This window comes from Puma concolor, chromosome C1 (genome assembly GCF_028749965.1).
Source record: "Puma concolor isolate L17-30 chromosome C1, mPumCon1.1.hap2, whole genome shotgun sequence".
Lineage (NCBI taxonomy): Eukaryota > Metazoa > Chordata > Mammalia > Carnivora > Felidae > Puma > Puma concolor.
In genome coordinates, this window is record NC_141674.1 from 14,096,467 (window position 1) to 14,117,157 (window position 20,691).

Here is a 20,691-nt window from a genome sequence, read left to right on the forward strand (position 1 = left end):
GGGACTGGGGAGCCAGCAAGTCCCAACCTGATGCTCCAAGACAAAGGGAGCAGAGGACTGAGTGATCAGAAGGGCCGTTTCGGAATCTCCCAGAAACACCGGCCTCCCCGACAAGTGCCTTCAAGGACCGCGGTGAGCAGGTTGGTGGCGGGGTGACTGCGGGGCATGCAGACAGCCCCCCATTACGTGGTTTACAGCTTGGCTCTGCGAGTGAAGCATTAATTAAACAGGGACCTCAACAAGTTTTTGAAAATTTATTCTTACCTACTGTACTTTGATCATAATGACATGAAACAGGAAAAAAATAATTTTTATGTGGTTCACATTTATGAGTTTTTACATAAAGGCTTTTGTGGGTATTTTAAGAATGTGCTAAAATGTTGTCTGAAACCACATAAAGCCATCTGAGGAGTCGCCCGCCAGAACTAACAGCACACACATGGAAGCACTTTAACCGGCCTTTGTATATTTAATGAGTCAAATAGTATTAATATTGTTTAAATGCTAACATGCCATTTCAATAAGGTGGCTCCACCATCGCCAGCGACCCGCTCTCGGGCCTCGCACGTCAATGTGAATGAATGATCCAATGTGGCCGGGACCAAGAGCAGGCCAGCGCTTGATCATTTCTAAAGCCCCAGCCCTCCAGGGAGGGAGGGAGGACGGGCCCCGTACCAACTGCCACGACACTGCTGTGTGAGCTCGAGAGGCAAGGCCCAGAGTTCCTGCAGTGGGCTCTCTGGTCAAGTGGGCAGCTCAGAGAACTTTATTTATCTAAAAAAATTTGTTTTTAATTTGTTTGTTTGTTTATTTAGAGCACGCACAAACAGAGAAGAGGCAGAGAGGAGAGACAGAATCCTCAGCAGACCCCGTGCCATCAGCGCAGAGCCCGACACAGGGCTCAAACTCACAAACTGTGAGATCAGGACCTGAGCTGAGATCAACAGGCAGGTGCTTAACCGACCATGCCACCGAGGTGCCCCCAGCTCTGAGAACTTTAAAACATGGAGGCCTGAAGACGAGAGCAGAGGCTTTTCTTGGCCCTGAAACCCACATAGACTCAGGTGAAGGGGATGAATGATGTCTTAGCTGGACAACACAGGGACACTCTGCAGGGGGACTGGGGAGATGCCACCCTGGAAAGTCTTGAACCATGAGGCAGCGGTGCCCCTGAAGGCTCCAGGGACACCCGCAGTGGGGAAATGACACGCTGGAATCAAACTGTGCTGGTGTCCACTGAAAAGCAAACCCCTTCCACCATCCACCACAGGGCTCCGTGGTCTCAGTGGCTTCCAAGACTTTCCCAGTAAGGGTGAACGCTTCCTTCCCTTTAAAAAAAAAAAAAAAAAAAACTTTTTTAAAACTGATTTGTTTAAATTATTACTTTTTTCAAAGTAAATCCTGCCTCCCACGTGGGGCTCAAACCCACAACCCCAAGATCAAGAGTCACGTGCCCTACCAACTGAACCAGCCAGGCGTCCGAAGGGTGAACATTTCCTAAGGCAATGGAACTGCAGAGAATTCGGACAGCTAGGTCTAAGATGGGGCCACCGTGCACTGGCTCCCTAAGTCCGGTCCTCTGAAAACCAGTACTTGAGCACAACAGGCAGATCCAGGTTCATAAAGTCCAGAAGATCGGGGCACCACGGGCCACCTCTGCCCTGGAGGAGCTCGGGGTAAGCAGCCAGCCCAGCAGGTGGGCTCACATTTATCCGCACAGTCAATTACACTTAAGCATCATCTGCTCAAGTTTACTCCCTATCACCAGCTACATCCCTGAACCTGGACCAACTAAAAGCCCGACTCCTCAGAGTTCAGTATCATTCCTCCCTGCAAATGACTCTTGCATTTGAATCATGTCATAGTCACGGGTACAGATTCTGGGTCCATAACTCTCCAACCACAGGACTTCTGGGTGGAGGCGTAGCGGACAGAAGAGGGAAAACATAATTCTTCACATACTTCACACGCAAAATGACCTACTTCACAAAAGCTGAAGAAAAGAAAACATCTCAGCTCCTGAAGCTTCACGGAGTGTGTGCAGCCGAGCTGTGCGTGGAGACCCAGCATGGAAACTTGTTCCGGGAATCTGAGCTCTAAGTATGAATTACCCAATCCCCAGTCTTGGCCAGTGCTGGGCTGCAAATGTAACAGGAAAGACGGGACTGGAATGGATGGGACCCCGTCGGCTTTCACTCCTTCCTTTCAAATTGCCCCTGGGGAGAAGAGCCGGATCCACGCTTCTAATACAGAGGCCCCGGCAGCTAATGAGTCACACGCCACGACCCTCCCAGAAGAACGGCATCCAGGACAGACCTGCCGGGAGCGGGCCCTTGTTGGCCTCACTCGGATATGCTCTTTTTGCTCTACGTGGCCGGGGGGCTGCAGCAGACGCGGCCCTCTGGCAGTGCGATGTCATGTTTGACGTGGAGGCCCAGGCCATCACCCTCAAGGTCAGAGAATTTGGGGGCATCATAAGGCCCCTAGATGCTAGAGTGTGAGGGGCCTCCTTCTGCAGTTGGCTTCATTAAATAAGCCAGGAGAAGGCAAGGAACATTTACTTGGCACCAAGGGGGTGCAAAGACTGTTTTCCCATTTGCAAAATGAGGCAGCTGGATCACAGACTCACCAGGGTCTTATCCGGCTCGGCTGCCCAGGATTTGGTGGCTGCATCAGCGCCCGTATGAGGTACCCTCTGAGCACCACAGTGCACATTACTAACACCTTCATCAAGTTGGTCAAGATTCTGCTTGCACGCCTCCAGTGACAGAGAACTCACTACTTTTACCAAAGCCATCATTTTCATTTTGGACAGTCTGACTAGTTCTCACAGGGCTAGAGTGAAAACTTCCACCCACTGCCCACCAGAACCACACAAAATAAGAACTTAATGCTATTCCCTCCAGTAATCCTTTTAAATATCTAAAAATAGCTTACGTAAACCCCAAGACTCCTCTGTCGTGGCCTTCCCGTTATCTTATTCCTCCTAAGACGTGAATTTAAGCCCCGACCCCTTGCTTATCCCCTTCGGTAAGGGTCCGAGAACAGACGTCAGCACCCTGTGTTGACCGATGTATGGCGGAGCCCAGCACAGCTCTGGGGGCAGAGGCAGCTTCTCCATTCGGGAGCCCGGGAGTGAGGCAGCTTTCCTGGCCACCACGCCGCACTCGTAATGACACATACGGGCTCGTGCTCATCTCTCCCGGAATGTGTTTTCTTACACACTGTCATAAAATTGTCTCCTGTGTCCTGTATTTTTGAGACCTTGGTGCACGGACCTGAGAATACCACTTTCCACTCATATCTGTTCTACTTAATCTCAAAGACATGGCTTCACCACCTCAGTGTATCTGTGGGGCTTTGGAGCCTGCTGTCTGTCGTCCGTGTCCCATCCAAGCCACCCTTCCCGGAGGTCTTTGCATGTGGGAATACACACAGAGGTAGGGTGCAACCAGGGGAGTATAGGACCAAGTTCCAAACTGAGGGAATGAGCTCTCGCAGCCAGCTCTAGAGAGTCCTGGCGGCTGGGGTGACCCTTCTGTGGAGAAAGTGATGGTCGACTTGGAAGGACGCACGTGGTCTGGACACTTCTTCCGAGTTGGGGGTCGGAAGTATCTAGGTGGGAATTCCCACGGGCTCTGATCCGACTGGAGATGAAGGGGCCATCAGGGTGGATGAGGGAGGGACAGAGGGGATAGATGATGTGCGCAGGCCGAGATGCCAGGCAAAGGGTTCACACCGTATAGAAATGTTTACTGTCAGTCCAATGAAAACAAGGGGAATCCTTCTGGTATTCTGTCTGAAGCCAGGAAGGCTGTCCCTTAAAATGTCCCAAACTGTTAAGATTCTAGGAGGTTCTTCCTTCCCTACTCTGTGCCCTTGTGTCTCGGCCGTGGTCTGTGGTGCTTCTGGGATCTCCCCACGTAGCAGTGGTTAAGACGTGGGGGGGACACTCTTCACCATGACTGGCACTTGGTCACGACAGTAACGAGGAGGTCATGCGGGTGCTTGTTCAGATGGAAGCCCTCAGGCTCGCTGACTGACTTCACGGCAAAGACAGGGAGAAGGAAACCCAGAGGCAGAGCCATTTCACTAGCGGCTCAAGTTTGGCCCCAGAACAATACCTTCTTGTTTCCTCCCAGCCGGAAAAAAGAAACTAAAATTCCCAGCTACCAGCAGCAGTTTGTTTTTCTGATCATCCTTAAACATCCTTACAACATAAGAAGGCACCTGGTACCCACAGGTGGGAACAATTCAATTCCACTCCAGGAAAAAAGAAAACTCTCCAATTTGCTTGGAGCGGCATCTAAAACTGGGCCTCCTTCCTTGCAGTGCAGACCAACATTCCTCTCTTGTTGGCTCCAAACTGGCCACCACTGAGAGGTGAAGAGTCCTCCCCGTCCAACAGAAGGATGTGGGTGCTGCCCGACGGCTACGGCATCTGGAAAGCCCACAGAGAGCCACAGAACAGGCTGACAGCCACAACCACGAGGGTCTGGGAAATGCGGGCTCCCCTGCCCGGCCCCAGCCCCTGGTGTACCAGCCTCCATTTGGATGCATCCACAAAACCCCCGGCGGGGGGGGGCTTTTCGTCTCCCTGAGGCTCCTTCTCTCTGGGCTGAGAAGGGAAGATCTCCCTCCTCCTAACCTTGGCCTGCTCTGAACTGCACTCAAAGCAACGTCCTGTTTGCTCTGTGAGCACAGTCCCATACCCACTTCCCTGGGGGCTGGAGCTGGCAGACCCGCGGCTGAGACCCCGCTGCCCCCGCGGGTGTGTGGAGACCAGCTGTTCCCACCGTGGTCTGCCGAACGTGTCCGAGTCTGCCCGTGGACACGGCACAGGTATTCTGTGGAAATGCCTTCCAGGGCACACAGGTGCGACAATCCCCTGAGCAAACATACCGATCGGCTTAGGCACGTGTGACTTTAACGCCAGTTGCATTTTGAAGCGCACATCTGGACCACGGCCGCAGCCCTTTACAGCCTCTTTACAAGGTTTTTAATTTTTTCTTTTTTCTTTTTTTTTTTTTTTAACTTACAGAGACACGACGAAGGTCTCTCTAGAAACAAGGGTGCCGCCCGCAGGGGCGGCAGATCTGGCTCTGGGATCTGACCCAGCCGTCCACACTCGGCGCCACAGTGACTGTCTCCGGGCTCGCCGGAACCCTGCAACAATCCTGGCCGTCTGGAGTCACAGAGCCATCACAGTCATCAAGGGCTGCCATTGCGGGGAACCCATTCTGTGTCAAGGGCTTTGCGTATGTTATTTTACAGTTAAGAAAACCGAAACCCAGAGAGTGAAAGAAACATGCCCAAGCCACAGGGCTGAGAAGAGGGCCGCTGGGACCCGACCTTGGGTCTGGCTGGCCCCGTGTAGAAGGGGCACCGTGGCAGTGCAGGCAGGCAGCGGGGCTCAGGGGCCCTGGCTCAACCCGTGAGGTTGAATTTGGCTCAGATGAACACACACAAGCACAACACCACCACCGTATACCACGCTGGTCTGGGAAAAGAAAGCAGGAGACGACGGTGCATGGCCTGGCGGCTGGGGCCCACCACACTGGGAATTCTGGAAAGAAGAGAAGGATCCTCCACCTTAATAAGGCAGCTAGGGTCTGCTGGCTGAGCCTTTGTTAAGACCACCCACTCTTGATTCGTGCCCAAAGCAGCTTCCCAGAAAAGATGGGTCTACCAGGAGTCCGGGAGGCAGCTCAGCCAGGAGCACAGCTTGATCACTGAGGGGAGCTGGTCCTTCCTTCCCGATGGGGGTCTTCACCCCAAGACGTGCAACTGCGTGATCCAAGCGTGACCGTGTGACATGTGCTTGCCAGAAGCCAAGATTTCTGGAGGAATCGGAGTCGCCGATGCTGATTCGGGGGACTCTGTTTATAAACAAACTTCTTTTTTGCACACGCCTGCTTTCCATTTGACCTTCCTCCATTTTCTTGGTAAAATTTATTTTTACAGAGACAGAAAGAGAGTGCACATATGGGTGAGGAGTGGGGGGAGGGAGAGAGAAAGAGAGAAAGAGAGAGAGAGAATCCCAAGGAGGCTCTGCACTGTCAGTGCAGAGCCTGATGTGGGGCTTGATCTCAGGAACCGTGAGATCATGACCTGAGCAGAAATCACGAGTCAGACACTTAACTGACTGAGCCACCCAGGTGCCCCTTTTTGACCTTCTTTTAGCAGATGAAAATCAGATGGCGTGCCAGGGCAGCCAAACCCTGAGCCGCGGCCTTAGGATGGTGGGTGACAGATGATGGGGCCCTGCCGTGGTCACTCCCACCACCCGCCTCCAGGCTGGGGGCGGCTTGCAGGCTGGTCTAGACTCTCTCTTCAGGGGCTCCGGAAGCCGCAGCGGACAGTGTCTGTGTCAGAGTGGCGGTCACGGGACAGCTGAACCTCACACTGTGGGGGCAGGACGCGGACCAGCTCCGCTCCCCCGGAAGGCAGACAGGCCTCTCTCTCGGCCCGTCTCCCTAGCCAATTAAAACGGCACGACTGAGGGGGGCCCGGGTTTCCCCACTAACTGCTCCCAGAGCTTTCACACAAGCCCAAGGCTGCGGCAGGCCGGGTCCCACAGCAGGCAGGGTGGGTTCCCAGAGGCCCTCCGTACGCGTGGCTGAAGATACAAATAATACGTGTGAAAACCCAAGTACTGATTACACTGCCGACAAGTGGAAAGCCAGACACAAACCCTGTCCTCGCCCGCAGTCCCTGGAGCGCGGCCTGCAGCTTCGTGCAGGGACAGAAAGCTTTACACATCATGAGCCGTTCAGACCTATCTGACCAAATGGCCCAGGTCTCATCAAGATCCAGGACTTTCTGAATTATCTCCCCACCACTTCACACTCCAGAGACTGAAGGTAATGGCCAGCTGTTTCTGGTAGTGGGAAGGCACTGGGTGACCTTAAAGCTACAGATTTTACCCGGCCAGACTGAGGGACAAGTAGTTGGGACCCAGTAGCCAGACTAAGGGAAGTCTGGGGTGGGATCTTTCCATCAGGCCTCTCCAATCCAGCCTCCAAATCGCTTATAAGGATGCACACTTCAGAGCTGGCCTATGTTCCCCTGGGACCCTCCAGACCCTTCCTGGTGCACTGAGAATGACACAAAGCCCATGCCTGACAAGGGCCTGGGTACCTCTCACTACTGCTCATACCCTGCTCCAGCCTCCACTCAAGTGACCCCACAGCCCAGGAACCACAGCCCGAGTGACTCCCACTGCTCAGAGCACTGGCTCACCCACCCTGCCCCTGCCAGGCTCCACGGCTGAGCCCTCCACCCTGCCCCTGCCAGGCTCCACAGCTGAGCACGCTCCCCCCCCCCCCGCCGCCCCCAGCCCTGCCCCTGCCAGGCTCCACGGCTGAGCCCGGGCTCTCCACGACCACCCGAGGTTCAGTGATTCACTAAGAGGCTCACGGGACTCAGCACAGAGTCTTCCTCCCCTCCAGGAGCCATTCCAGCGGAAGGAGACAGGGCAGAAGCAGCCGAAGGGAAGGCACGAGGGGGAGGACCTGAGGAAACCAGACACAAGCTCGCAAGAGCTCGTGACTCCCCTTTGGGGTCAGACAGGACGCGCTCCATTCCTCCAGCAATGAGTTGTGTGAGGTGCTGTCTACAGGGACGCTCATCAGACCCGGTGACCAGGATTTTTATGGGTAGAGTGCTCCCTACCCAGCACACACAAAATTCCAGGCTCCCAGAGGGAAGCAGGAGTTCAGCATAAACCACAGGGTTTGTGGAGAGAGTTTAAGCAACACGTGCCATTCTTATCAGGGAATGGTGGGGACCCTCCCTGAAAACCAAGCTCCTGGACGCCAGCCAAGGGCGAGCCTTGCAAGGACAGAAGTGCCACACCGGCTACTCGAACTCTCTCCTGCGCAAGGGCAAACCCACTATCATCAACGCACGCTCGTAACCCCCTATCTAAAGTCAGGCTCTTCTGCTCTCCTGCCTCCACACCTGGGTTCGGTCCTTCACATCACTCAGCAAATCGGGCAAGCACTTTGTTCCCTTCCTCGGGTGTGCACCTGCACCTCTTCAACTTCTGTTAAAACGTGAGCCCCGTGTTGGGGGTGCCTGAGTGGCTCAGCCGGTTAAGCGGCTGGCTCTTGATTTCGGCTCAGGTCATGATCCCAGGGTTGTGGGATCAAGCCCCACGTCGGGCTCCAGGCTGAACACAGAGTCTGCCTTTCTCTCTCCACCCATCCCCCCCCCTTGGTCCCTCTCCACCACTTGTGCTCTCTCTCTCTAAAATGATAATAATAAAGCCCTGGGTGGCTCAGTCGGTTGAGCGTCCGACTTCGGCTCAGGTCATGATCTCACAGTCTGTGAGTTTGAGCCTCACGTTGGGCTCTGTGCTGACAGCTCAGAGCCTGGAACCTGTTTCAGATTCTGGGTCTCCCTCTCTCTCTGCCCCTCCCCCGCTCATGCACGCACGTGCGCACGCTCTCTCTCAAAAATAAACAAACATAAAAAAAATTTTTTTTAAATGATAATAAAAAAAGTGAGCCCCATGAGGGCAGGGGCTGCACCTGACCCACTCCCTGGTGTGCCTTGTGCTCAGGGCACAGAAGGTTCTTAATATCTGTGGAACGATTGTAAGCACTCTCTCCCATCGCCACAGATGGGAACCATTTCACTCCGTTTTCGAGGCAGAACTTACTTGAGGTCTCACTGTGGGCCAGTAGCTGAGCCCCAACCAGAACCCACAGCCTTCCAGTGTGGCTGGTGATGTGACACGGCCTGCTCTCTCACGTCTGCACCCAAAGCCACTTCATACCCACAACCATAAAAGGCCCAGGACGTGAAACATCCACAGGATAACTACCGCCAAACCAGAATAATCTTGTCGCGCTCAGGTCGGTGCAAGAGGAGCTTTACGAACAGCACCTCACTGAATGCCCCCCTCACCCCTCAGAGGGCAGGGGGCACCTCTTCAACAGACAAGGAAACAGAGGCTCAGAACGTTCACATACTTGCCCAGAGTCAATGAGTGAGTAAGGGCAGAACAGAGAAGGAAGTCCAGGCCCTTTCAAGGCCCGGCTCCTCCTGATTCCATAGCTGGCCACTCAGGTCCAGTGAAGGGGGAAGACCCCAGGGGCCCCGGGTGCAAGGTCTGGGGAGGCAGCCGGGAACATGAAGTCCCAAGGATTCGGGAAACCAAGGCGATAAACTTTTTTCACACACAAATGTGGATGCCGTGCCCCTCCAGGGCCAGTGTTGCCCAAATGTCAAATGACAGAGGGACAGGATGGAAGAAGGAAGAGGCAGAAATAACCACAATTCGTGCATGGCCCCAGAGAGGGGAGAAAAGGCAGGGAGCTGGGGGCAGCCCGTCCACCCAGCACCCTGGCCGCTCCCAGAGAGGCTTGTGGGTTTCTGGACTGCCACAGGGACGCCAGCCTCGTTTCATTCTATAAACTTCTTCCAGACAAGGAGAGCTGATTAGAAAAGCTAATTAAATCTTTTGAAGATTATCTCAGACCCGAAGCAAGGGAAGAACACGAAACGCCTTCCCACCCAGCTCCTCCACCCCCCAGACTCTGGCCTTCATTAAGCTTTGATTTCAATCAATTGCACACCCACTAAAATTAACTTATAAGGCCAATAAATTGCAACCGCATGTTTGAAGGTATTATCTGCTGCAAGCCAAGAGCCAAGGACCGCAGAGCATGGGGCAAGATGTCTGGCACAGACGGGAGTAATCATCTCTGGAAGAAAGCAGTGCCAGCCCACTTGGTCAGAACATCTGGTCTCAGCAGAATCCAGGCCGACAGAGGCAAAAGTGAGACCCGGTGTGAAAGCCAGAGGTGGGAAGGTTTCCCTGGGAACCCGAAAAATCAAAGCACCGATCCTGGGGTTCACAGTGCGAGGTCCCTGGCAGCAGCGGTGGCCGCCCCACATTGAAATCCCCACTCCCGACTCTTCCCCGAGGAAGATGCATCGTGTAGATCAAGCGATGGGGTTTTGTGACCGATGAGCTACCCTAGGCTTGGGCCTAAAAAAGCAGTCAACTTTGCCAAGAAAGAACGTGAAGCAATCCCATAAGCCAGCCGACCAAGAGCCTGCCCTTTCTGCTACCTTTTCCCATGTCCCCAGGTGCTACGCAGGCTGCGGGGACACTCCTTGGACTGAGCCAGGCCCACGATCACAGGTAGGAAACCGTCTTGGGGTTTGGCAGAGGAGAATGGAGTAGCCTGGATGTTGGTGACCAGGGTGGGAGGGCTTGGACGAGGGCAGTGAGCCATCAGGATGGCCTGAGAGTAGACAGCGACCCCACCCAGCCCGCCAGCAAAACAGGCTTGTCCCCTAAGCATGTGCAGCAAATTGACTATTTGGACCTAAAATGAGGGCTGCTTGGGTGGTACAATCAACAGTCGTTGGGACAGTTCTTCCTCCGGGGGAAAGCTGCCACCATACCACTGATGATGGCAAAAAAGGGCATCAATAAACATGGGAGGGACCCGAGTCAGAGGCAGGGAAGCAGGGACCCGATCGGCTTGTGAGGGGCTCCTACTTGAAGGCTCCTCCTGCCCACACCCCAACTGAGGGCACATTTATTCCACGATGGGGGAAAGGTGCATGCAGGCAGGAGAGGGGCACCACGCCCCTTACAAGTGGAGGGTCTGTGGGTCCATCCATCCCTGGCCCCGGCTCCCTCCCTGTGACCACTCTGATCAGTTCCAGGGGCTCATAATTCATTCTAATTCTCTGCAAACTCAAAGCCTTGACACAGCCCGGATGAAAGCACCTTCCCCCCCCCCCCCCCCCCCCACCGGACCTGAGGATAGAATCCAAGGCTTTCCCTCCCTCAGGATGCTAATGAAGAAGCCGTAATCTCTCAGGGCAGAGAGCAGCCTCTGGGGAGACAGTGAGCACTCCCTCTCTGGCAAGTCTGGTCTCAAGCACTCACTCTCCCGAGGAGAACAGCAGGAGAAGGAACGAGGTTAACGGGTCCACGATAAGCAGGGGAGAAAGGGGTGTCTGCCACTTTGCCAGAAGACAAAATATCCCTGGCAAGGTCTTCAGGCATAAGCCGACGGGGGCGGCAGCAGGGAGGGTGGCAGGAAGGAACACTCCGGATCTCTGTGGGCTGCGTTCAGTGGCCTTCCAGCACGGCGAGGGCCCTTCCCACCAGCAGTCTACACGACACGCTCCCGGAAGTGTTCGCTGCAGAAGGATTCTGAGCCCACAGGCCGGAGCCTGGCAGCTTCAGTCACTTGAGAGGGTCAGCGGTCAAGAAGTCGGGCACAAGGCAAGGCCAGTCCTAACTCTGTGACCCATCAGGACCCAAGAAATCAGAAACACCTGGGGTCGTCGGGAATCCAAGACCAGGTGAGCACAGGGGAGGAGTCTGCTCTCCAGGCTCCTCAACGCCTATGGGGGTGCAGGCCAAGCTCCAGCATGGAATGGGGTGCCCCCGAGACGGCAGCACGCCCTTGCGCCTCTTCTGCGCTCGTGGTGGCAGCACTTTTCTTCCCGGCCCCTCACGCAGCAGACACAAGGCAGTGCTAGGGGAACGCCTCCCCTCGCGGCGACCTTTGCCAACACGACAGGGAGACAGGCGGAAGGAGGGCTGTGTGGCCTCACTCGCTGGGGGCGACAACAGATGAGCCTTTCTAATGGGAAGGGACAGAGCTGAAGGGTAAAGGGAAGGCGTGACCTACTGCCCCTTCACCCCATGGACCGATCCGGTCCCCGGAACACCCAGGTAACCACTGGCTTGTGCTCAAGGCAGAGGAAAGGCCTCCTAGCCCCCAGCTGACTTCTCTCTACTCCAAAAACACAGGGCAGAGAAGAGCTCAGCCTTCCGGGCCGTACCGTGGTCACCAATGTGGCTACCACCAACTCGGGGCACTCTGAGAATGGAACTTCTGGAGGTGAACGATGTATCACGATGTTAAAAAAAAAAAAAAAAAAAAAAGTAATTAAGAAAAGGAAAGAGAGAAGAGGGGGGAAAAAAAGATTTGTTTTCATAATTTTTAGCCCAGAAATGTGTCTCATTTTAACTCTCGTCATGTGTGGTCCAGCTGGGAAAATGTTCCTCACACATGGTCTCAGGAGAGAGTGTCCTCAGTACTCTGATAACAGTGGGTGGTTTGAAACACGACTCTCGGTCCCCAGTGACAGCTCTAATCACCACCTGTGTGGTGGCCTGCGGTTGCTGGCACATGGGAAGAAGCGGGCCTCCCCACACCCCCCACACCCAGAGGCCCGGAACTCTCTCCTCCCTGCTAGCAGCAGCACACAGATGCTGCTGGGGACAGAGGTGTGTCCTCTGGGCTGGATTCCATGCCTGCCACGGCACCTCAGGGTCTGGGCTTGTCCACTCGGGTGCAGGAAGCCGTCCTGTCAGTCCGTCTCAAGCCCACAGCGGGTCAGCACCCCTGCAGAGGTGGGCACAGGCTCACAGACACCTTCAGGTGGACATTTGCTCAGGAAGGGAAGTCTCTTCAGGAGATGCCGTGAGGAGATACCCCCAGGGAGGGAGTCCCGGTCCTCGCTATACCGGAGCGGGGTGACCGCTCTGGCCAATCGAGACCCCACAGAAGGCACACGCCTAACAATGACCACGTGTCATCACATATGTGAACCAGTAAGACGGGAGGGAGAAGAAAGTCAGAGACAAAACTGGGCCCTTCCCTAGGTCTGCCCCAAGAGGGCAGGACCAAGGCCACGAGTCTGAATCACTTCATTCGGGAAATCACAACTCAAACCCTTAAGTCCAAAAGAAATCAGAACCGCTCTCATTCTGACCCGTGGAGAATCCAAGAGGCGCCCGCACAAGCGGCCTGACAGACTGCTCTTTCCTGGCTCGGGCGTGGCTGGCCCCCTCCGGGCATCAGACCTCAGCTCCAAGGTCACGTCCTGCAGAAGCTTTCCCAACAGCTCCGCTTAAAGCAGCCAGTCACTCTCTGCCCCACCACCCAGCGGGGTACCTGCTCACAACCATCTTCCCACAGTGGACACTTCGAGAAGGCAGGAACATGGTCTAGCACGTTCGAGGCCGCACCCCCAGTGCTTGGCGGGCACCTTCAGTGCCGGGTGAGTAAGTGAACAGACTCTGGACTCTGGACAAGGATGACTTTACATCCCAGGTCCACTGCTCACTGGCTGTGTGAACTTGGGCAGTGTACTTCGGCTCTCTGGACCGGTCACTCACTCGCAGAATGGGGACGATCCTTTCACGCGGGCTGTTCTGGAGAGTAGATGGGGGGGGTGGGGGCGGGGAGTCCGGCGAGGCCGTGAGCACAGCGCTCACACCGTCACTGGCTGGCCACCGCGCATCACTGCCCTCTCATTATCAGTACCATCCCCACGGCACGAGACGGACTCCACTTGGGAGTTCTCGTAGGAGAGCTGTGCCGGCCTCCTAGCGGACGGCGGAGGGAAAGGTGGCAATAAAAACCAACTACAGATACACGAGGAGACAGTGGTGCGTCCCCCTCCCAGCCTCACTGCACGAGCAGCAGGTCTCCGGCGGCGTGGTTCTGGACTTGAGAACACTTTCAACACCAGGACTGGTTCTAACTGTGAAAATCAGTAACTCATGTTTGTGGGAACAAACACGGACTCACGCGCCAGCTCTTTGCCTCGACATCCTGTGGAGCCCACGGTCTCGTCTGTGAGGAAGGGACAACCCTCTTCCCCAGAAGTTCTTGTAGGGACGAAAGGTAACGTACGTAAACTACTGGCGTGTGACAGATATCGAAGATACGGTGAATTACATGGCGAAGCATTCAGGGGCGACCCAACTGTTTCAGGCCACCTGTTCCCGGCTTCCTTAGAGCCGGGCTTTTGTATTTCATGCGTCTGCTTAAGCGTCATGGGGATTTTCTGTGCGTGTATGCCTGAAGTGTCACTTTTCCTCCTGAGCCAGCTTCTGAAAGAAATTCTTTGTTAAATGTGTTGGAGCAAATCTGCTGTGAGCTGGAAGCCCATTCCAACTGTCTGAAAACCGGAGTCCTGCAATCGCCACAGCGCGTGTACCGCCACCGGCTGCTGGACAACGGTTCTGGCGGTTCAGATGCTTTGCTTCTCTCATTTCCACTTTCCTGCCCACAGCCTAGATCCGGGTGGGCAAACAGCCCGAGGGGCAAATGCCACCCACCTCAAGGCTCAAGAGGTGGTTTTTAGGTTTTTAGAGGACGATATATACAAAAAGAAAACACTGAGACTAAAGGACAGACACTTAAGTGACCTGTGAACCCTAAAATTTAACTTGCTCTTGGGCCCTTCACAGAAACCTCTGCGGATCCCTCTCTGAAATGACCCAATTTGGGGCAATGCGTATTTTACGGCTGTGCTCTATTTTCAGCACAGAACTTTTACAGTGAGATTCTACTGATTAGGGAAAAAATGCTTCAGAGGCTAACCTTCTCTGGGGCCTTTCCTTGCAAGGTCGATCGATTAAGTGGCCGCCCCCAGTGGCACCTGCTGATTATTATGAAGCACAACACGGGACCCGCACGGGGGGCTTGCGCATGGCAGCGCCCCACCCCCGACCAAGTCAACTCGTAACCGACCCGGTCGCCAAACGAACACCCAGCATCCTGCCGTGAGTGCTGTTTTACTCGGTTAGGCGAGCCAGGTGACAGATTCAAGGAAGGCTGTTTGGCCTGGTCACACTTCCCTTTTGTGATTTACTTGTCGAAGCCGCAAGAGCTGGAGTGCAAAGGGAGGAAGGAACTCACAGGTCTCGATACTGGTCAAAGGCATTGTTGGCTTCCACCTCCAGCTTTCTCAGCCGAGCCGAAGGCATGGCCCCGTCTTCCAAAGGAGGGTCATACTTGTTACTCCATGGTGACCTGGAGGGGAGGAAGGAGAAAGAAATAACATGAATCGTTCCAGGAAGACACGGCCCGTGAGCCGTGAGCCCAAGCCCCAGGTGCCTGACATTTCAGAGGCAAAGTCACTATCCATAGCAGTTTCCAGGCCCTGCTCGGAGTTTGCAGAGCAAGGGCTTGGAGGCACACAGGCCTGGGCACGGACCTCGAGTGCCATCTCTCATCACCTGTGTACTTCTGGGAAGCGTCTTGATTTCTCTGAGCCTCCCTTTCCGAGTGTATAAAATGAGGCTACCATTTGCTACGAGAAGGCTGTTGTGAGGAGCGAAGGAGAAAACACACCGAGTGCCCAGACCAAAGCCTGGCATGTACTAAGTGCCAACGGTGTGACACCTTCTTCCCCCTTTTCTAATTTCCCTGTTTTCACCATTGTATCGATCAACAGACGCCCCTCTCACCTCTCTGACCTGCTGGCAGTTGTGTATAAACTTTTAATCCAAAGACCTGCCTACACAACTAAAGATAAGAGAAGGGAGCTGTCCGTTAGGGAGGCAGCAAGAGACTCAGCCCCAGAGGAACTGCTGATTACATGTGAGAAAACCTGAGGGGTCCTGTTCTCCATGGGAACAGGACAGCCTTCCCAACATCCAAGACCACGGACACATATAAAGACAGCCAAGTAATGAGAGGCAGCCTTTTTCTAGCCCAAAGACTTCCCGCGTTAAAAAAAAAAGTATTTTGCCCCATCAGGAAAGCATTTAATGACAGAGAGTACTGGAAAGGGGGTTCCAGGGGAAGTGCCTAATCATGAATTCCTGCAGGTGGAGTTCAGAGAAAGAATGAGAATGAAAAGGAGAAAGGAACGGAGGGGCGGTGCGGGTGCCACGGGCTGTGGACAAAGTCCTTCCCACTCCTGGACGGAAACCCCTTGACGTCTCCACCATAAGAAACGCATACCGCCTTTCCACGTCGCCCCCAGCTGACAACCAACCTTTGCATCGCAGAGAGTTCCAAAGAACCTTTCAATTTGGCATTGATTTACGGAAAAAAGGGATCGCTGTCTTCAGAACCCCAGTGTTAATGAATTCCGTGTACAAGCCTCATTCTTCCAGGGGACTGCACTGCCCGCCCCCCACTCCTGGGCACCCCCACAAACAAATCACAACCGCACCCCACCGCCCCCACTGCCCCCCCCCCTCCTGGGCACCCCCACAAACAAATCACAACCGCACCCCACCGCCCCCACTGCCCCCCCCCCCCACTCCTGGGCACCATCACTAACAAATCACAAGTCTGGAACCAGCGGGAGCGGGGTGGCCACTCCTCCAGCTGCCTTTGCACACAGGCCCCAGCTCTCTCAGCTGCTGGGCCACAGAGGGCAAGCGTGGGAAGAGTCATCGGCCTGGCTCCCAAAGGGGGCTCTAGGCAGTAGTAGCCCCGGCCACTTCGAAAGCAAGGAGTCTGAAAACCCTTCTTTCCAAGCTGACCATTCCTCTGCACCATTTTCCTCTCTGTTGGAACAGACTTCACAAGAACGGGGTAAGATGCTCCCTTCTGCCCCGTGACCAGCAGCCAGCTCTGTGATCACCCTGAACTGGGCACACAGCACAGGGAAGAGTTATCCAATAAGCCAGGACCCATCTAGCTTAGGGAGCAGCTGTGAAGCGGACACTAAGCACCCTCTCATCTTTGCCTAAAGGCCTCTCCCTTCTAGAGCGTGGCTGAGGTGTCTGTTCTTACTGTTATAGCACGTGTTCTTCATTCCCCCAAACTGTGCTCAGAGAACTCTCCTCCACGACAGAAATGTTCTCTATTGTCACCGACCAAAATGGCGGCTACTATCTTTGGGTTGGCTGCTGAGTGTCTGAGATGTGGCTAGTGCAACCGAGGGGCTCTGTTTTAATTTTACTTAATTTGAATTCATTCAGGCAACCAACTCCAGAACCAAGGTTCCAAGAAGGCAAGTCTTTCCTGTCTTCTTTGTCCGCTAAGCACCTAGAACATGCTGGCACGCAAGCACGTGCTCGCTTAAGCTTTTAAGAGAATGAATAAATCCCCCCCCTCCCCCGCCCAACACACACACCCTCCACTCTCACATACAGATGTCTATCTCTGCAGCTGCCACAGTCCTAGCCTTCCCTCCTCCAGGCCACGAGGGCGCCTGGGGAAGGAGCCCACGTTGCCCTCCTTATGTCCCTGCGCCCAGCACAGAGCTCCCAGGTAGTGAGCACTGGTGATGGGCCTAAGCCTTACAGCACGGGGTGGGAAAGAAGGACCCAAGGGGATTCTGCTGGTGGCCCTCCAACCAGAAGAGAAGGAGCCACCCTCCGCTCGTTCTGAGGAACAACAGAGGCCTCGCAGCAGATCCCGAGACAAAGATGCAGTGGAAGAGAATCTGAGGCCCCCCTCCCTGCCCCCCACGTGCTCCTTTCAAGACTTCCCAGAATACTCCCGGGCCTGACCTCCGTTTCCCCAGCTACACAGCCATCGCCTTCCTGCGGGCCTGGAAGACCTTCTCCAACTGGCTTTCATTTGGAGGTGACCTGATTAGACACAAGAGCCCATCTCTCTTGCAGAGCAGGGGCCTGGAATTTTCAAGAAGCCTGTAACTCACATTTCTCCTGGCTCACAGACGACAGCATTTGAAGCCGTTAGTCCTGGAGCCGGGGTAATTGTAGCTGGGGGAAAAAATCATAACATTACCCAGAATATTCTTAGTGGAAGGGGCACTCAGAACACATTTAAGAGCTTAAATGGAGGCCATTTGAAAAAAGACAGATGGACAGGAACGGTTAGATTTCAAAAGTCAGGCCTTTCATTTCCCTCAGAGAATGCTTTCTGTTTGAGCTAACAGGTTTCAAACAGTGCTGCTGGCAATGGTCACGCCATAAGGATCTTATTTAAGCGAACGATCAAACACAGTTGGGATGGAAATGTGTGGAGAGAAATCAGAAGACCTTGAAGTTGTACCCCGAGAAGGGAAAAAGGAAAGAGAAGTCCTGTGCCCTGAACACCCTGGGCTCCTCTTTGGCTGAGGTCCCCAGGAGGTGCCCCAGGAACGCGGGAGCCGGCGGGGCAACCTGGAGGGGCTGCAGGCACCGGGGAAGCCCGGCCCGGGCACGGACACTGGATACGGAAACAATTCCAGCCGTCCCACAGGCTGCCGGGGACCAGCTGCCGCACACGGCGGACTGGAGTTTTCAGGTGGAAAAGAGAAGTACAATGACGACATTGAGTGAGCGAGAGTCAGCTCGAGGGCCACCTCTTCCCGGAAGCTTCCTGAACCCTGTGCCTGGAGGGGCCGCCTGTCCCTTGGCGGTGTGCCGCCCAGTCAGGTCAGACCACTCGGCACCGCCTCGGAACCCTCTCCAGCGAGGACTGGCCCTTCAGGGCGGAGCCCGATCCATCCCGGCTGCCACAGCCCCTCCAGGCATCTCCACCTCGTCCAGCCCTCGCTCAGGAACTCCAGGCCATCCGCAGCCTACCGGCCACCTCCACGTCCTACCTAAAGGACGTCTCAAGCTCCTCCCACAGTCCTCCTCATCTCAGTCCGCAGCGGCCCCCACCTCCCCATCCCCCCTCACTGCTGCTTCCTCCACGCCCCGGCCCCGCAACAACGCTGCTGACTCTACTCCCGGGACGGGCCTCTCAAGTCGGACAGCTGCTCACCACCTCCACTCGGGTCTCTGGTCTGGACGGGGCCAAAATCTATTCCTGGCCTAACTTCCAGTCGAAGCTGGCAAGGGGGCACGACTGTAAAACATTTGTCTCGTTTCTCTGTAAAGTCAGTATCAATGAAATCTTCGTAATTCACACCAGGTTCTGTGCCATTTAGCACTTGGCCTGTGTCACTTCTTTTAACCCCTCGCAGCTCTGTGCTACGTCCTTCAAGGCCCTGCAGGACCTGCCCTGCCGCACCCTTGACCTCAACTCCCACCCCGGCCTTCCTGTCAAGCTTGAGCCCGACCAGCGCAGCTCCAGCCAGGAACTTTACACCCAGAACGCTCTTCTCCCAGACCCGCGCATGACCGAACCTTCTCATCAAGTCTCATTTCACACATTCCCACTAACAGAAGTACCGTCCCTGACTTTCCATCCTGCCTCTCCTTTTGTATTTTCTTGATTCACTTTTCAGTGTCTCGGTTGACTTCTGCGTTTGCTACTTGGCTTCCTCACTGGAACGGAAGCTCCATAGAAAAGGGACTTAAATAGTGCAGGCACACAGAGGACAGGCCTACAGAGACGTCACCACGCGTTCTGCCGAAAAGAACAAAGCCCCCGATTTCCAGGTTAGAGGTGAGAACGCTAAAGACCAGAAATGGTAAGTCATCTGTCAAAGGCCTTGTGGCTACAGGGGCCAGCGCTGGTTTGGAGCCAACGTTGTGACTCCAGGTAATTTTTCCCTGCTTCCGTGTCTCAGCCCCTGCCTCCGCCCCCAAGAGAACATCAGGCCGAAGCTGTAAGACTCAGCCCAGGTTGTGTGGCCTCCAAATAAACCTAAAGCAGGCTGCATTCCTCCACCATCCTCCAAGGCAATGCACACAGCAATCCATCACAGAAATGCTGGACAGTTTAGGGATTCCTGATGTTTAACAGGAAGAACGCCTAGACACCCTTAAAACCTAGCTCAGACATCACCTCCGTCAGGAAGTTTTCCTGGAGTTTCCCCAGCCTCTTCTAGGCTACCTGCAAATTCCAAATGAGCTTGGTTGGCCCTGGTCGCATGAATCACATCACACAGTAACCAGCTGCTAAGTGCACCTCCTGTTCCGGAGTGGCGATTCTCCAATGCAGGGGCCAACGTCAACTTCGTTGGGCAGGGCCCTCAGCACGGCGATGGGAAGAGGAAGGAGAGCTGTGGATCTGGTGGACAGAGCTGCCTCCCAACGTCCCTCACTGAAGCAGTCCCTCCTCGCGCTCAAGATTCCCGTTACATGCACACCCTATACCTTTGCCCTTGGCACGGCTTAACGCAATTACTGTTTTGTAACAACAGCCTCCTCCCGTTAGATTGGAAGGGCAGGGGCCCTCGCTCACTGCTGAATCTCCAATGCTTTCTGGAGGCACCCCACAAGCACCCAGTGGTTGACCGGATGGCAGGATGGATGGTGGGAAGGGATGAAGGGTGGGAGAGAGGGAGGAAAGTCAGGGAGAAAGAAGGCCGGTGGGCTGTGAGACTGTCCAAGTTCAGTGGTCCTCGTGCTGCTGGGCCGGTGGCAATGCCCGGCCCGGGCTCTGGCCCACCATGCCTGCCGCATTCTCGGGGCGGGAGCTCACCTGTACGAGTCCCCATCTCTGTTGTAGTCACACAAAAGGTAATCCTTCCCCACCACCTTGTCTCTGGCGATTTTCAGGGGCTGGTCAACAGAAGACAGGAGATCTTCACACAGACTGGGGACCTGGCAGAAAGAAAGGAAAAGGCAGAACCGGGGGGTTAAAACAACATGTCAAAACCAGGTTGGCTAATGGCAACCAGAGCCACGTCGTGGTCAGCATATTTAACATCTGGCCCTTGGTACTCTGCCAGAATTATGGGCCTGTTCTTTTCTTTTCCACATGTGTCTGACACCAACTGTGTCCCTCCATAAAGAAACCTGTTCTTGAGTTACAGCGGAGCGTGATTTCCAACACAGCCTTCCTTCCAAATCTGCGTGCAGCGTTAATTACCTGGTCGCCAGGGTGGTCTGGTACATTTAAGTATGTATATGCTTGCTATTGGTCTCTGGTGGGCAAAGTACAAGCTCAAGTCCTGAGAAGAAGGTAAACATTTGAAATACACAGGAATCCAAAGAACTCGGAGAATAACCCGTCCGTGCCGGAGAACTCCCACAGGCTCCCATGCTGGGTGGAGTTTCCAATACTTTCCAGGCCCCCGGCCAAGCATTGCCAGGCTGGCTGGCGG

The 20,691-nt window shown here is 54.8% G+C and overlaps 1 protein-coding gene across 2 annotated transcripts in view; it reads right to left on the bottom strand.

Annotated features, from left to right (window-relative positions):
* CAPZB (capping actin protein of muscle Z-line subunit beta) overlaps window positions 1–20,691 on the bottom strand; it is a 133,627-nt gene that overhangs the window by 20,223 nt on the left and 92,713 nt on the right. For both annotated transcript variants that reach the window (XM_025912809.2, XM_025912807.2), the window contains exons 3-4: window positions 20,067–20,188; window positions 14,697–14,810 (exon numbers count right to left, since the gene is read on the bottom strand). In XM_025912809.2, the coding sequence (XP_025768594.1) occupies window positions 14,697–14,810; window positions 20,067–20,188 (236 nt within the window). The remainder of the gene's footprint in view (window positions 1–14,696; window positions 14,811–20,066; window positions 20,189–20,691) is intronic.